Genomic DNA, 11,587 nt, shown 5'->3' on the forward strand with positions numbered 1-11,587 from the left:
CTTGGGTTTGGGCCTATGTGGGTTGGAGTAACACGGCTTGGCCTTGGGGTGCACTAGGCTTGCGTTGGCCTTGGACCCTCGAGGTGTAGGCTGCTTTAATTACCACAGCTGTTTAGGCCTATTGAATCTGGACTGGCTGCCTTGTGGCACTGGCTTGGGCCTACTGTTGCGAGGTGGCCTACTCACCGAGGGCAGTGGGCTCGTCGAGGGTCGCTATCAAGGTTGCTACTATGGTGGTTGACACACCTTAATCCCGATATCTGTGGGACATCGAAATGGTCACGTGCTAACCGACACCTGAGGGTGACGAAAGCCACTTATTGAGTGCAAATGCTAAGAACAGGAAATAAATAAGACTTATAAATTTAAATATAACGAGTTAACATGCAATTGAGGAATGTGTTCAGAGCATACAACTAATTCTATACATTAGAAAGAGATAATATTAAGTTGAAAGAATAAAGAACCTACACCGAGATGACTCAAAGATCCTGAAAGCTCCTACATCACCAGACTCGAAAGCCTTGAATTTTCAATCGACCCGAAGGCTAATATAATATTTTTCAATCAACCCAGAGGCCCCTGCAACACCCAACCCGAAGGTCAATATAATATCTTCAATCGACCTAAAGACCCTTACATCACCCGACCCAAAGGCCAATATAATATCTTTGCCCAGAGGCAGAACAATGACCACTAGATGCACACAAAATATTGAATATTGTCTTTCCAAACATAGGTATATATATCTCAAAAACATCTTCATAGTATAAAGTCATTCATCATCTATACAATAAAAAAGTGTGCAAAAACATGTTCTAAATAGTATATAGTCATCCATCAAATACCCTAGAAAGAACATGGGTTCGATACAAAATATGGTATTCCAAAATATTCTAAGTAAGCATGATAATCATATAAGGTAAATCCAATTTACTCATAAAACATTATTTGAAACGTGATCATTAAATCATGTTTTTCATGTATGCATTTCTACTATTAAAACATGCATTTTATAAGGGGTCCACTCATAGATACTTTACCGCAGAAGAGCCACGCAAAGTAGCGAAGATGGAATCGCCACAATATATGCACCTAAGCACGTAAAAGGTACAATTAATAAAGCTCTATTCAAACAATTGAATTTGGGAAAACGGACATCATAAACGAGTCCAGAACGTTGAAATTAGCCTAGAAACCCAAAAAGTCAACGGTCAATAGGTCCAGGTCGGGACAAACCGGGCCAACAGGCCTGAGTTTGGTTCGGGTTGGGCCTAGGGTTAGTGGATCGAATCCATGGCCCAAAGGCCTGGATCCAATAGGGTGATAGGCTAGGCTTAAGTTCCACGGGCCAAAGGCCCAAGTTCTATACGGCTCGAAGGCCTTAGGTCTTAGGGTTTTAAAAAGGGTTTCACCAGGTTGGGCTTAAAAGCAACGGCTCAAAAGCCCTATATCTACACGACCTTAAGGTTTGGTTTTAGAAAATAAATAAAACAAATATAAAAAGGGTTGGGTTTGGGGATTTAGCGGGCCAAATGCCTGATGTTGGTCATGGCCCGAAGGCCTAGTCTCATTGGTTTGGGCTTGAAGGCCCTTTCCTCATCAGGGAATAAAGCCGAAGCCTTCCAAGCTCCGGTCGATGCTATTTCCCTGATCTACCTTCCGATCTACTTATGAACATGAAGATACTAGAGAGGTAAAGAGCTTTGTTACCTTTGTTTTGTTGAGAAAAAATCGGAGGTGGCTGGATTTGGGCTTGCACACCCATGGTTCGTCGGAGTTAGGTTTTGGGTGCCTTTTGGGTGTCCTGGGGTTCCACAAAGATGGAGGAAGAGGAGAGAAAGTTCGAGAGGGTGGTGGTGCTGTTGTAATGTCGTCAGGTGTCTCTGGGTGTAAGGGTGGTGCTGCGTCGATCAGGAAAGGGAAAAGGAAAGAGGTTCGGGAGTTAGAAATAGAGAGCTCAGAGAGAGAGTCTCGAGGTGGGGGAAAGAGAGAAGAAGGGAAAAGGTTAAGGAACTGCTGCATGGTAGCTAAAGAGAGGAGAGAAAATCTAAAAGGGATCCGGATTGGTTAAGGATAAGGGGACCAAAATGTTAAAAGGTGTAAACCTTTAGGGGAAATGTAAAATTCCCAAGAAATTTGGGGAGGGGTTTTACAGTGGTGCCCCGTGGGGGTGGTGCCACTCCGCTCGTTATTGCGTTGAGCCTCGTGGATCGCTGTGGTCCAAATACTTGAACGTAGTTTGTTCTGTTTGTCGTGGTTCTGAATTTCTTGTCATTTTACTTTTCTTTTACGTTTATTCAAAGAATTTTTATAAAAAAATTCTAGGATTAAGAACAAACGAAAAATCTACAAATGAACAAAACAATGGAAAACCTTGGATGCGAGAGTTTTCTTCAAGAGTGTGAATCAAACTCTCAATGAAAGCACCAATTTATGGATGCAAATTTCCGCCTTCTTCTCCTTTGACGAAAATGCACCTACAAAATAATAACACCTAAGATTAAGGCCAAGAGCCTAGTGCGCCCACGATGAATTGGGGGGGGGGGGCATTGGCAGAAGAATCTTCGATGCCAAAGTTAGAATTTTAGAGAGAAAGTGTTTAGGGATTTTTAGGGAGAGAATGAACTCAGCTTTTTGGAGAAAAACTATGACTATATATAGGGGTGTAGCTAGCCCTATTTGGAGAAATAGGGACTGGCCACTTATGGTGGTTTTTTTAATATAATTGCAAGATATTATGTCAAATAATATCTTGCAATTAATTTCGTAATTAATCCCAATTAGAATAGGAAAATTGGAAGTTACCTTTTGAGTGGGGATTTGATGAGGAGTGATGATAGGGTTTTGAATAAATACCATGTTGAACACCTTTGACTCTTCCTCGATTGAGCCATTATTGTCGGTTGCTTGTGCGTGGGAATCCCGGTGTGCCTCGAGGGTAATTTTATCTTTTTTACCCAAAAGTCCACGTGTTACCTCCATAATTTTCTTGATTATTTTTGGCTCCACAATAATGTTGAATGCGGTACTGACTTCTGTACTCGAGCAGTCACGGCTGAGGAAGAAACACAACTCTCCCTTGGGTTCAATATGCCGAACACTAAGTAACACCTCACTTCGCCGAGAAAGCTAATGAAATGACCTCATTCAACTTGAGAATCAAGGACTCCCTGCTGGCAGAGACTTGGATAGGTAACCATCCGAACTTGAAACTGAAGATGTGTTGATGGAAGGGTTAGGGTAATTAGTAGTTTCTCAAAAGTGTGTGAAGGGTTCACGTAGAGCGAGGTTTTGTGCATAGCATTTGTTTGTTTGTTGAGTTGAAGGTCACTTTCCTGTTGCAAAGCATCTTGTAGTTATATAGGTGAATTTTGGGATGACCAAATCTGCCAAAGTAGAGTCCAAATCGGACTATGACCCCTCAACACACATTTGGATATTCTTGACATTATCTCATCATACCCTCCATTGGTGAAACTCAATCTCTATCAAACCTTCAACCTTTTTGACTTGAACTAGAACTCTAAACCTAGTCCTCTTATGCATTTGATTCGCTTCTTATATGATTAGTCACACATTTTGATTTTTGAATAATTCGAATCTTATCAAAACTTGATTTGATCCTTAACAATTTTAATTCAATCAAAACTCGACCGAGTTGGGACTAGATCTGTTCCTTTAAGAGTAATTATATTTTTGTGAACAAAAACACCTAGACTAAGAAATCGCCATTGGGCTAAGAATCACAATCTTTCAAACCGAGTTATCTCTCCTCGGCCCAAACCCAGTGTATCAGACCCAAACAAAACGACACCAGTGATTTGATTCTCATTCCTTAGAAATACGTAGGCAGTCCAATATGAATTTAATCAGACCCCAATAAACCCCATCCTCCTTTCGCCAAAATTCATAAGAGATTGTGATTGAATTTTGCTCCGTTTGCAAATATGCGTGATTTGGATTCCAACATGTATGTATATTTATGACTATCTACCTATTTTATACGATTTTAAAACCCGCTAATTAAATTCCTAAGATTCATTCCGAAACCAATAATTTCATTGTGATTGGCTGGGGAGTTCTCAAGCAGCAGACTGCTCCCACGCACTTTGTGTTAATTTTTGCAGATAAAGTAAAATGTTAAAGCCGCGGACAGATCCGCGGAGTCTCCCGCGACCAGAAAATCACAGTACAACCAACGATAAACACCGACACTGTTAACTCCCTTCGCTTCCAAGGAATCTTAATCTTAATACCCCTAATCCTAATCCAACGGCTACCAGCCCTCCCTCCTCCCAAATCTAAATTTCCACCGTCGATCACACAGACCAAAATACCAAAACCCCCTAAGCCGTCAATCGTCAATCCTTATCCTCGGTCTCATCTCACTTGTTCGGATCGCAGAGAGAGAGAGAGAGAAGAGAGAGAGAGAGAGAGTGTTCCGGCTGTTGGGGGTGTTTGAATTATTTTATTCCCATTTTGCCTCCGATGGTGGAGGCACAGACATGGACGACGCGTCGTATGAGCAACCCGCGGCTGCAGGACACGACGTCGCCCGACCAGGTGATCGACATTCCGGCCACTCCCCCTGGCGACGTCCGCAATGGGACGAGCTACGGATTCTCCTCCGCCGTCGGATCCCTCCTCCCCCGACAATATCGACGGCGGCGATTGTTGCATCCTGGTACCTGTCGAACATCGGCGTCCTCCTCCTCAACAAGTACCTCCTCAGCTTCTACGGCTTCCGCTACCCGATCTTCCTTACAATGCTCCACATGATCTCCTGCGCCACCTACAGCTATGTCGCTATCCACCTCCTCGAGCTCGTGCCACGTCAGTACATCCTTTCCCGCCGCCAGTTTTTCAAGATCTTCGCACTCTCCGCCATCTTCTGCCTCTCCGTCGTCTGCGGGAATACCTCCCTCCGCTACCTTCCTGTCTCCTTCAACCAGGCCATCGGCGCCACCACCCCCTTTTTCACCGCCATCTTCGCGTTCGTCATCACGTGTAAAAAGGAGTCTGCCGAGGTCTACGGCGCCCTCCTCCCCGTCGTTTTCGGGATCGTGTTGGCCAGCAACAGCGAGCCGTTGTTTCATCTGTTCGGTTTTTTGGTCTGCGTGGGTTCCACAGCCGGCCGGGCATTAAAATCGGTGATGCAGGGGATTTTACTCACCTCGGATTCTGAGAAGCTCCACTCCATGAACTTGCTTCTCTACATGGCTCCAATGGCGGCCTGCATTCTCCTTCCCTTCACTCTCTATATCGAGGGCAACGTGGCGGCCAAGACGGTGGGGAAAGCGAGAACCGACCCCTTCATTGTTTTTTTGTTGGTCGGCAATGCCACGGTGGCGTATTTGGTTAACTTGACTAATTTCTTGGTGACCAAGCACACCAGCGCGCTCACACTACAGGTTCTCGGCAATGCCAAGGCGGCGGCGGCGGCGGTTGTATCGGTGTTGATATTCCGGAATCCGGTCACGGCTATGGGAATGACTGGGTTCGCGGTGACTATCATGGGGGTGGTGCTTTACAGCGAGGCCAAGAAAAGGTCCAAAGTTACAACTCATTGACAGAGAAAGAAAATAAAGATTTGAATCGAAACCACAAAAACAAAAAAGAACCATTCATTTTGACTGCCACAGAAATTCGGGTACGATTTTTTCATCTTTTTTCTTTCTTACTTGATTGATTTTGTTTTTATTATTGTTTTTTATTTGTGAAATGAAAAAGGAGGAGGATTTGGATCAAATGTTAAGTGGAATTGGAGTGTATAGGATGGTGGGGGGAGGGGGGAGGGGAAAAGGTTTGAGCTCTTTTTTCTGCTTTTCTGTGCTTTAAATTGTTGGTGATGGGGAGGAATATGTAAGTGTTTCTCTTTCACTTGACCCTTTCGTGTAACTGTATATGATATGCTGCCTTTTGAATTGAATCCATGCATGTATTTTGATGGAGGGAAAATTTCTCCTCCGAATCCAATTTGTAAAACACGTTCTTGGTTATTTTACCCCTCTATCAATATGAAATTTTAGCTGATTCTCTTTTGCAAGAATTTTATGTGTTTTTTGCGCATTGCTTAGCTTGTTTGTTTTCAATTTGGTGTTTCGTTGATGCAACGGTTTGAAGTGGAGTAATTCTGCACAAAAATGAAGTGCTTGTGTTGTAGGACTAGAAAAAATAAGAATAGGGCGTGTCTATTGATTGTTGAGGATTATAATTAGGTGGAACTATAAGGTCGCGGCCTTGCGACTACTGCATCCTGGGTTCGAAACATCCCCTCCCCTCCAAATACTGTAGCGTATCAACATCTAATTAGTTGGAACTATATTTTCTAAGGGTTCTGACTTCTGATTGTAACTTATCTGATGTGAGTAATTATGTGCAATCAAGACTTAATTTTGCTAAATTATTGCAACAATAATGCTTTGTTAACGATATCAGAGTCACCGTCAACCTATCTTTAGGCGTTTGATATTATTATCTTTATTCTTCTAAAATTTATTTCTTATTAGAACCAATTGGGATTGGAAAACTATTAGATCAGAAAAACATCTGATTGGTTTCTTGTGTAGAATTAGTTTGCTTGTTTGACTTGGCTAGTTAGGTGAAGGATTTTTTACTTTTTGACTTGGGATCATCTTTCTCTAACTAAGGGAGATGTTAAGTGATTGGATTTCCTGAAATCAACAAGTAGTTGAATTCATGGAATTCCAGGAACATTCTTCAGATGAGAACATCAAAGATATTTCACTCTCCCACAAGTTTTAGCTAAGAAGTGAATAATTCCTATGGGCGAGACTTTCTATGATGCTCCAGAGTATCAGATACTCCGAGCTTTTTAACCATTAGTATTTGGTAAAAAATGTAACCGTAGAATTTTTCAGGTAGTGAAGACATGACAAAATTAGCATTTCAGAGCTCCAATGCTATCTAGATCAAACATGGATTTCAAAAATATGCCTTAGAATTTTTCCTCTTTGAGATGTTGGAAGTAGATATGTCCTGCTAGGCTGTCTCATCTGTCTGTCCTAATAGCCTCCACACCTTAAACCTGATCCAACATCAACTCCTCTGGGTTCATGGAATGTTCATCCCCCTAAAAACTCAATCTGGTTGAGGATACGCTTGTGTAGATAACCACCAAGTGGCGACTTTCTATTCGCTTCAAATGGACTAGTTGCTTCATTCTTCTGAGGATGTGGTTTATGTTCGGGGCATTTTCTGAGAAGCAAGCAACCTATCAGCATCAAAGGAGGTAAGAAATTAAGACAAGCAATCTAATTGCACATGGTGTTGGTGGACCTGGCTGTTGAAACTTACTTGTTTGGTGCTGATATCTTCAATTTATTCTTTTAGTTGAGGAGTGAGATTTTAATTTTTTTGGTTGCTCTATCAGCATGTTGCAGCTTTCACGAGAGAATCTGTCTTGTAACGGATTATAATCCCTTGTCTCTCTAACATGACAAAATGTGACGCGATGAAGGAAAGATACAAGGGGATATACAACTGGAGATAGCTTAGAATATTTACGAATTTAGAGGTGGTCAGATTAATATTACGTGTCAAATGTGAAGAGATGAAGGTTTTGAATGAAAAGGGTTTAGGGTTGAGGTATAGTTGTATTTTCGAATGAAATTGTATTTTTGGATGAAAAGTCCCTTGAGGAAAAGAATTGGGGGTTAAGGCTATAATTGTATTTTCGAATGAAAAGTGCCTTGATTCTGTTTGGATGAGGAAATTTAAAATTAATAAGGAATTTTAAAACAACGGAAATTGAAATGATGGAATTGTATTTTTAGAATCTGTGAATTTTCTTGTTTGGTTAACCTAAAAGAACAATGGAATTTGAACACAGAATTTGTTATTTTTAAACTCTGATTCATAGAAATTGTGAAATGATATCTATTTATATGAAATTTAAACTTGGAAATCAGAGATCTCAAATTCTAAGTTTTATTTTTTCACATGTAAATTCTAAATTTCTATGTTTTATGAATCCAAACAAAAAAATCGGTGTATGTCAATTTATAAATTTTGACTTTTGTCCAAATTTTAAGTTTATTTTCCTCGTCAAAACATAATGTAAGATGGAAATTATACATGATGTGGAGAAAAATTCATACAATGAGATTGCAAAATTCACACTTACTAATAGCGGGGAAAAAAAAAAAAAAACCAGTTGGTCAAAACCAATTTTATTAAAAAAAACTACGAGACTAATCCGATGTTAAACACGCGAAGTGCTCACGAAAACACCGATATTCATCATCAGCCACGGTTGCAAGTTAAAACTTCTAGTTGCTGTTAGATATGTTATTCATGTCGTGTTTCTTGCGTTAGTGTCGTTTTCGTGTCATACCCAATTATGATCTGATCCGTTATCTGTTAAGAAAAATATATTTAAATCAATAAATAATGAAAATAAAAAACATAATTGACCCAAAAAAATGTAAAACATAATACTAAATTAGTATATACATACCACATTATCACATAAATATTACTTCAAAACATATAAAAAATTAATTACTAAATTTGCACTTGTAAATTAATTATTATGATTTTTTTTAATGTGTTTGGTATTTTTAATTTACTTGATATTTTTGTTTTAATGTGTTTGCCTATAGTATACTATAAAAATAAATAAATAAATAAAACTTACATTTTAAAAATTTATATAGAATAATAGTACAATAATAATAATAAATAGTATATGCATATCCACTATATCTATTGTATTTTAAAGTAAGTTTTTTTATAGTTAAAAAAATTAAAATCATCAGAATAACCTTTCTCTTATCATGTTGAAACAAGTTATCCACAAGTCACCATCGTGTAAATCTCTTAAGAACCCATTAATAACGGGTTGTTATTATGTGACCCAATAACGATCCGATTAGTTATCGTGTTGACCGAAATTTATTATTTTCATGTCATCTACGTATCGTGTTAATGAGTCATGTAAAAAATTACCAAGTCTAGTTGCTCTATCCCCAGTGGGTGTAGGGCTAGGAGGAAATGGCAATGGAAACAGTTATTAGAAGCTTCTGGTTCCTTGATTCACAATGCTGATTAACACCACAATTGTACCATTTTCTCCCTGCGGTTCAAAGTGTAACCACGTCATTTCCACTAGTTAATGCCACACTGTGTATTGGAGTTACACATTGTTAAAACCCAATGCCATTCACATTGTGGGCTTCTTTTGGATACTTAAAAACCTCCACAAGATCAAAGATCACAAAACACTGGGTGAGTATCTGACCCTATTTGGGAGCGCTTTCTAAATAAGTAGAAGCACATTTAGATTACTAAAAGCGCTTCTGATCATGTTCAACATAAAAAGTTTCAATTCAATAAAGTTTTCAAAATGGGAAAGCTTCTGTTCAAACCCCTTTTTGGTGACCCACTGTAAATGACCTGGTCTTGGTCGTTTCTCCTCCACCTAACGTCTGTTTGGGGTGATGTTGGTGTCTATAAAAAGTTATCGACGAGACCAACTTCCTAGTGGTGTTAGATTTCTATATTTCCAAATTGAAGCTGCAAAGCCCCAAGTATTTTCTAGCAATTTTCTCCTTTTTCATTAATTCTAGCAACCATTTATGTCAAATGAGATATGAGTCTTCATCTACTCCTTAGGATCTTTAAGTTGGTATGGTTTCTTCCTACATTAGTAGTGGTTTTCAAGTCGGGTGTTTAGAAACCTAGATATCCATTTTTTGCCGATTATTTTGGTTGGCTTCCGGCTAGAATTGGTCGTCGGGCTAGTTATGAAAGTTGTACCACTAATCGAGGTCTAGCTACCTAGTGAATTTGAGCCATTATTGTTAAAGTTGGAAATTTTGGTTTCTTAAAACCTCCACCACGGTTGCCACCATGCGTGGTGATGCGTGTACCAATCATGAGTTTCCTTACGTACCAGAGACCATCGATTTTGTTGGTTATGCTTGGTTAATCCACGAAGGGCAACCGTCATTCTCTACAGAAGTTAGGTATGGCTATATGTACTTGAGGGGTGATCATATTTGGTTAATCCGTGATGGGTGATCACTGCCTACCAATGTTCTTAGGAATGTTTTTGCTTAGTTAATGTGCATTGGGGGTTACATCCTATTTGGTTACCTATTGTAGGCTACAGCCGAATTGTGTCTATCTATAGTCCTAATATTTTATCACTTATTTCAAAAGAAGAAATTGAAGGCATTTGTGGCTCAATTTAGAAAGAGACGATGAAATCAGATCAAGCGATTTACTTGATAGTGTTATTAAGAAGAGAACAAATTCGGATGTGACACATTCCTACTTAATACAAAAAATGCAATAACGAAGAGGCCGATCTTATTCCTACACGTGGATGCATCATTGATGGTGTCATTTATACACAACTTTGGATTGTGAGATGACTGATTATTATCTTGAAAGACGTGTGGTGAGAATCATTGGAGAGATACACATTTACTGAGGTGTATGGTGGTTAGGTAATACAAAATAAGTGGCAATTGGACCCTCGTGATAATTCAGGAAAACAATAAAAGGTGAGTGGTGGATCACAATTTAAAAGTGCAGTGGAATAATAGTGATTAGGTTGATAAACTAAGCAAGTATTTAGAGGAAAGTCATATATGAGCGCAACCTGTACTTTTATATTATAGTATATAATTTTGAAAAGGTTTTGGAAGAAATTGTGAATGTCTTTCAAACTATGATTTTACTTGATGAGTCAATTTCATATTATATATTTTACCCTATTCTTAGTATGTTTTAGTAATTATTTTGGTAGAAATTTGATACTTTGTTTTATATTTTCAATATACGACATTTGCCTTCCTTTGGATCAAAACATGATCAAACGGACAAATTTGGAGTAATTCAAATTGGAGGACGTTTGTGTATCTCTTGGCGTGTTCGTGACAAAATTTGGGATTTTTCTACCAAATGGTTATTTTCTGAAGATGGAATAAAGAACCAATGCGCAATGTTGGAAAGTGACGTTTCTAGGCTTAATTGTGATTTTTGGAGCCCTAGAAGACCTTTGATGGGTTCGTGGCCTTCTGGGAAAGTGTTCAGAATATTGTAAACTTTAAATCTAGCTATTTTGGGCCGGTTTTGGAGCAGATATGGGTCCAAAACGTGGCTGTGCAGATTTTAGACGAATTTCGCTATTTAATTTAGGGTTATGTTTCCTATTTTATTTTATTTATTTGGTTCCTAGTTCGATTGGAAGGCCTTTTATTAGGAGCCTAGGACGATTTAATTTAGTAGGTCAAAAAAGCTTGGCCGGCCCCAACTTTAACTTCTTCTTGTCCGTGTGATTTTGAGACAGGAAATTGGCCAACCGTAGAGATTTTCAAATTTTACATTCAAGGTGTTTTCGATCTTTTATTATTTCAATATAATTTATGTTGATATTAGTTATGAATATGCGTAACTAATTCCCTTTTTGCTAGGGTGAGGAAACAACCCTTAGCAAGAATATGTAGTTTCTTTTCAATTTACTTATGATAATATGCATGCAAGTTTTGAATTGTTATCACATGTTTAAACTAGGGGTGGGCAAACGGGTCCTGGGCCCGCAGGTAGGGGCGGG

The 11,587-nt window shown here is 39.1% G+C and overlaps 1 protein-coding gene across 1 annotated transcript; it reads left to right on the plus strand.

Moving 5' to 3' along the window:
* Positions 1-4,083: 4,083 nt before the first annotated feature.
* On the plus strand, positions 4,084-7,691 carry LOC103962358 (probable sugar phosphate/phosphate translocator At1g12500). The gene is given in 4 exon segments (XM_009375056.3): positions 4,084-4,648; positions 4,651-5,653; positions 7,134-7,255; positions 7,397-7,691. Coding segments are annotated over 2 exon segments (1,080 nt in total). The 5' UTR covers positions 4,084-4,491; the 3' UTR covers positions 5,574-5,653; positions 7,134-7,255; positions 7,397-7,691.
* The last annotated feature ends 3,896 nt before the right edge of the window (positions 7,692-11,587 follow it).

This window comes from the organism of the source record quoted next, unplaced genomic scaffold, assembly GCF_019419815.1.
Source record: "Pyrus x bretschneideri cultivar Hongxiangsu unplaced genomic scaffold, Pyrus_bretschneideri_v1 Contig14, whole genome shotgun sequence".
In the NCBI taxonomy this organism is placed as follows: domain Eukaryota; kingdom Viridiplantae; phylum Streptophyta; class Magnoliopsida; order Rosales; family Rosaceae; genus Pyrus; species Pyrus x bretschneideri.